General features: G+C 42.3%; 1 protein-coding gene across 1 annotated transcript in view; it reads right to left on the reverse strand.

Moving 5' to 3' along the window:
- cacna1ha (calcium channel, voltage-dependent, T type, alpha 1H subunit a) overlaps positions 1-4,295 on the reverse strand; it is a 140,285-nt gene extending 135,990 nt beyond the window's left edge. The window contains exon 1 of the mRNA XM_085351499.1: positions 3,823-4,295. Within this exon, the coding sequence (XP_085207625.1) occupies positions 3,823-4,295 (473 nt within the window). The remainder of the gene's footprint in view (positions 1-3,822) is intronic.
- Between the last annotated feature and the right edge of the window lie 1,705 nt (positions 4,296-6,000).

The following is a 6,000-nucleotide window of genomic DNA, read 5'->3' on the forward strand; positions in this document are numbered from 1 at the left end:
ACTTCAAACAACATATCTTAAAAAATGAATAAATAAGTCTGCACTCAGATAGAAATCAGACATGTGATCAGCGCACAAGCAGTGAAGCGCACATGTGCTAACCATAGGAGCATCTGCTTCATAGTAGTGGTCTGCTTCAGCAGCTACTGCAGTATTAGCCCTGCTACAGTGCGGTGAACAAAACAGAGGTAATGTAACGCAACACTAGCATCTGTCGGACAGCAGGTTACCAAACCATAAGTCCTATGTGTCGGCTTGCTTAACTGGACATGCTTTAATCCTTTCGGACCTTCTTTGTTCCTCATCTGCTTGCTCCAGTTGGCGCTGTATTCGTCTTAGTGAACAATTACAAATAACATCTACGACTTCTATGTCCAAATCCAAAACATTCGATGAAAAAGACCCGACCGGACTTCCTATCACTTTTTGCTTTTTGGTCCATTTTTTAAAAAGAAGAAGCCAACACATGCTTGGCACGTTATAGCCCTTTAAATTATTTAACAACAAATTTTAGATGCAGCTTTCTCCCGCTGCGGGACAGTCCCATTTTAATATCTCTATTAGCCATTAGCATGTTCTGTAAGAGAACATAACTTGCCTTACTTTTTCACGCCTCGATTCTTGAGCGCCTGCAGCGAGCACAACTCATAAAAAAAATGGGATTTTAATCCCCATGAGAAATTCCCTGTGAGTTCTGTACTATCCACAAAAATGAAATGAGGAAGCTGGTAGAGATGCTTTTTGGTGCTTAGAGACATGTGATCAATTAGGTGATGGCTCACTGGCACTTTACCCCATGAGGGAATACTAGGTTTTCTTCTCAAGGACAATTAAACAGTCTTCTTATCACTCCAGCTGACACGAGATCAACAAGGGACCAGAGTGTGGAGTCATGGGCAACCAATTTTTCACTTAAAGGTCAGATCATGAAGGAGAAAGAGTTTCTGATAATATCATCTAGGTTGTAAGCAAGGGTTCAGTTTTAAAAAATATATGGTAGAAATGCTGCAGAAAGGCTTACATCGGTAACAGACAGTGATGACATCAAAACAGACAGAGTGCTTTTCAATACCAAAATTCTAAAAAAACGTCACCTTTTTCAGTACTGGAGTTACTGTATGTACCAAGTAGGGCTGTCATAATAAATAAATAAATACATGCCTGATTGCAATCAGATTAGATACTCATTTGCAGCAGTATTGATACCATATTTCCCTCTTTTCACTGACAAACTTCACACACAGCAGACAGGCAGACACCCAGCCCCTCCCGTCACTAGCAGCTGAACACATTAGCAGTGGCATAATAAAACAAAGCGTGTTAAAGACTGACACCGAAGTCTTTATGAAGAATTCCGCGAGGTCAGTAAAGCTCCTGTTTCAGCAGCACTGAGTTGCTGAACACAGATATTAACGTTTATGATGGTGTTAGCTGCTTAACTGTTAGCAGTTCCGCACATTAGCCGACAGTTAGGTTATTGTTAAGGTACCAGGTATAGGTAGTAAAAAATGATAACGTTACTGTTGCCATCATCGGTCCTACCTGTCAGTGATGTTATTAGGAAGGATTAATTTAACAGGATAACAAATTATTTACCCCTAAAAAGTGTCTCTTAAAGCCCCTTGTTGAACCTGAGAAGAGTCTACTGGTAAGGTTGGCTGTATTGTTTCTGCCTGTAGGCAGAAACAATACAGCCAACCTTACCAACACTATTTGATCACCATGAAATATATGGTGCCAAGTCACCAAAAGCAAAGGAAATAAACAGAGGTGTAGCTGAGTCTATTTACACGAACCATTATTGCTCTTATCTTTCGTTGGTTTTTTTTTTTTTTTAAATTTTGTCCTTTTTTCTGTCTCTGTGGTACCAAAAATTGCATCGATTATTGAGTATTTTCCCAGTACCAGTATCAGTTTGAAATTCTACTACGGTGACAACCCTTGTAGTATTGTCAGACCAATAAATTTGTATTTGTGCATATGTAAGATTAGAAATGTCAATAAAGGTTTGAGTTGATTTTTTTTAAATCAATTGAAAAAAGTTGCTCTTCTGAGGCTTTGCTCACATTGAGGGCTAAAGGTCCTGCAATGGTTTTGACCTTTCTTTTGTAGAGTTGTTTGTAGCAGCGGAAAGACAAAATCACCAAAGCAACCGAACACAAAACATGTGCGTCAAATCTTTTAGCAAACCATCATTAGGCACAAGTCCACATGACAGAAGACACGACTTGCAACTTGCAACTTCCTTTTGGTACATTTCTAATAGAAACAGCGGTCCACCACAACAATGCTCAGCTCTTCTCGAGAGGAGGGTCGTGAGGGATCGTTGGCTGACGCACACTGACCTATTCAGACAGATCATCAACGTGGGTTTGACTCACGTCACAGTGTCAGTCTGAATACCGCATGAATCATCCACTCCAATCTCTAGAGCTGATAATCTTTAATGATCTTTAATGATGAAGGCAAATTAATGAATCTTTGAAACAAAACTGTGTGTGTGTGTGTGTGCATATGTCGCCGTTTTAAAGTTTGTTTTTCGATTTCTTCCGCTTCAAAACACACAGAAGTCTCAGAGAGGAAATTTGTGGGCATAAGGTTGCCCCTTTATCTAGCTGTTTATCTACCTTTCTACACCATGTTTTTCTTCTCCGACTTCAAACACCACGTCAGATCATCCTTCTTAGATTCACTACACCTTCAAGCTTCCACTATCATAGGTCTACAAGAACACAGCAGAAGCTTGTCAGAATGCACCTATTCAGAGTTGGGTTTTTTAATCACTTGAAGACAAAGAGATAGAATCTCAGAGACAGAATAAATGTAGTTTACTTTTATAATCGTGCTTGTATTTTTATACTCTTGGTACCTTCTATATTAAATTCCAGGTACTCAGGAAGCACTTAGGAAAATAAATGTGAGTCAGGTCCTAATTTTGTTTTTACACCACCCACTTAACCACATCACGAATGAAAAAAAAAACATATTACAGCGGTTCATCTTCAGCTTCTTTTCATAGCGCCTATATCTGGATGCACATTATGTTCTTATGCTCCTGTGTGTTAAAACATCCCACAGATGAAAATGATCCCGGCAGGATGTTCGGCTGAGGGGGTAATAATAGAAAGTAAAGCAGACATGAGCACTTCTCCTAGGAAGTAATTTCACTTGGACTACTTGGCACTTTGAAATTAAATTAAAATATCTGATTATTAGAATAAAATGGCTGCCAGAACTGTTAGTAGAGGGAATACAGCTCGAACTGACTGATGAGCTTCAAAAGAATATATATATATAGCCAGGAACTAATTTGTGCTTGAATCTGAGCCTAAAGCAGCCCAGGTAAGTGTTACAGCACTTTCAGTCTATAGAGGCAAACAGACCGAGTGCTGGGTGTACTTGGGGCTGTCTCAATTAGGCGTGTTAACAGGTCCTATAACAGAAAAGCTAATTTACCTAAAAATAACCAACCCACCAGATTTGGAGGTTATAATACCAACCTTATAGACACAGAGGGAAATGCAAATTGTTGCACAAAAGATTTAGCATGTAAAACAGCCAAATCTCACATCAGCAAAGGACAAAGACTCACAACAGGTAACATCTACTTCTTGCCCAATACCAAGACACGCCCTTCATGTCTGCACGTGTCACCAGTGTGAGTCTCTCACTGGTGCTTGTGTATTTATATAGAAGCAGCAAGTTTCTACTGACAACTCAAACGTGTATGCAGGCGTGCCACCACACACACACACACATTGCAGAGGACATATTTTGTCTTACCGATTACCAGGGTCAGATTTCCAGCATGTTAAAGGATATGGATTGCAGACCATGCGGAGACACCAGTTGCGAGGCCTCGTTGTTTGCTTTAAGCAGAAGAAGGCCACGGGGGCCAGGGCCGGATACGGCTGCTGTTCCTCCTCCTCGGAGACGCAGTCTGGATCACGGATGGGAGCCGTGATGCGAACTCCCAGTGTTGGTCCATCTTCCACTTCCAGCTCCGGTTCCTGTTCTTCATCCCCCTGAACTTCAGGACTCCACTCATTTTCTCCATCTCCTTGAATGCTACTGCTGCTGCTCCTCCTCCTCCTCCTCCTGCTGCTCCTTCTCGTCCTCTCCACCTCCTCCTCTTCCTCCTCATCATCCGGGCGTCTTCTTCCTGGGTCATCTTCATGACCTTGGCCGTCATTCCTGTAGGATGTCGGTACAGCAAGCCTTACCTCCTCCCGCACCTCCTCCAGCTCCTGGCACTCTGCGTACTGAAAGCGCGCTCTCCCTTCGCCATCAGTCATGATAGAGCATCAGGCAGAGCCACTCTGAAGGGAGGTCAGAGGAGAGAAGAAGGTTAGAGGGAGTCGGAAAGTGGGGAGGGAGCCCACGGTGAGTCAAAGGAGGCAGACATGAAGGTAGAGGATTAACGGTGACAGAAAAAGAAGCGAGTGAAAGATCAACTTGGCAAAGAGCAACTGGAGACAAATCGCACAAGGAGCCAAATAAACACTTAGGCCATTTCCTCCTCCAATCCCTGAGCAGCAGGCGCTTCCAATCAATCTAAAACACAGATTTCCAATACAGTCCTTTTACAAATCTGCCAGGGCTTTAGGCTTTTCATGGGCTTTTATTTTTTTTTTAAATAGCCTTTCTTCTCAGTTGTGTTCTTTTCCCCTTAAAACGAACAAAAAAACAAACAATAAATGCTTTCATCAGACAAAACTGGGAGTCTCTGTCAGAACATCAAGCCTGAATTTCATAGTAGCCATAGTAATAACACAGTAAAGGCACCATGGAGCACTACAGACTGACAACTGCCTGCTGTTGCAGCAATTAGTAGAAATGCGAAAATGTGTTTAGTGAAATTAGGTAACAATTAAGTGCGAGTACTATAAGAGTATCATAATAGTAGAGGGATGTTTTTCCCACTCTGTCTCCCTCTCTCTCTCTCTCTCTCATTCTCTCTCTTCCTGTTGCTATGTGATTGAACAGATGGACTGTTCTGTCTCTGGTCTGCTGAAGGTTTTTAGCCCACACCACGCAATGGTGGGCAGGGAATGCGCCAAAAAAGAGGAAAAAAACCAAACCACCACAGCAATACTGATTATTATTGTAATAAGTGGAATAACGTCGAGAACAAAAACATTAGTGATCGTAATCCAGCTAACAGACTTTGCCCTTTTGAGGAAGCTTTTCTTTTTTCTTTCTTTTTTAACGGGCTTTGTTGTCCGCCGTTTGGTGTTACGTGAGAAGAGCGCATCTGACCCTTCAGGCAGTTGGAAGCTCTCCTCCTGGGGTTCTTTTGTAAACACCGAACAATATTAAAAACACTTTGATATGAACAGTTGCTGTAAAAGTACTTCCATACGCGTTTTAAACGGTATTAATGGAAGTAGAAGCCACCAGAGCGCGCATCATCTGTGCTTTTCCCCGTTTTTCGCCCCTAAAAAGTGGACTATCTCCTGCACTCAGTGTGTATAAAAATAATCACATGCAAACAGAAGAACTTTATTGTTTTAAACTACCTTATTGAGACGGAATCGGAAGTTCCCATAAGCATGATCCGTGACTTTCCGTCTTTCTAGCGCACCCAGCCTTTCTCAGCTTCCCTTTCCTTCTTTCCTCTCTTCTCTCTCGCTTAAAAAAAATCAAAACAAAACAAAAAAAATATCCTTCCTTGGCTTGCCAAAGATCAGATGTAATCCGAGGGTCGTTGGAAATCGCTGGAAGTAATCAAATAAGTCACTTAAAGTCGTCTTGATTTGGCGCGTTCAGTTAAACGGGAACATCTATCCACATCCATGCATCCATCCATCCGCTCCTCTCTGAGGTGCTCGTTACGCAGCGTGGAGCGGAGATGCGCGCAGGAGGGTCGGGGCGTGTGGCTTTCTGAGCTGAAGCTCCGTGGATGGTCTGACACGGAATTTAAAAAAAAAAAAAACTTGGCCCAGGACCCGGGAGCCGTGACACGTGACGTGATCCCCGGCTTTAGGAATACGGCGCACA

The sequence above is a fragment of the Diplotaxodon limnothrissa genome, linkage group LG4, assembly GCF_057381915.1.
Source record: "Diplotaxodon limnothrissa isolate DT_005_m linkage group LG4, D_limnothrissa_male_GT1.1, whole genome shotgun sequence".
NCBI classification, from domain to species: domain Eukaryota; kingdom Metazoa; phylum Chordata; class Actinopteri; order Cichliformes; family Cichlidae; genus Diplotaxodon; species Diplotaxodon limnothrissa.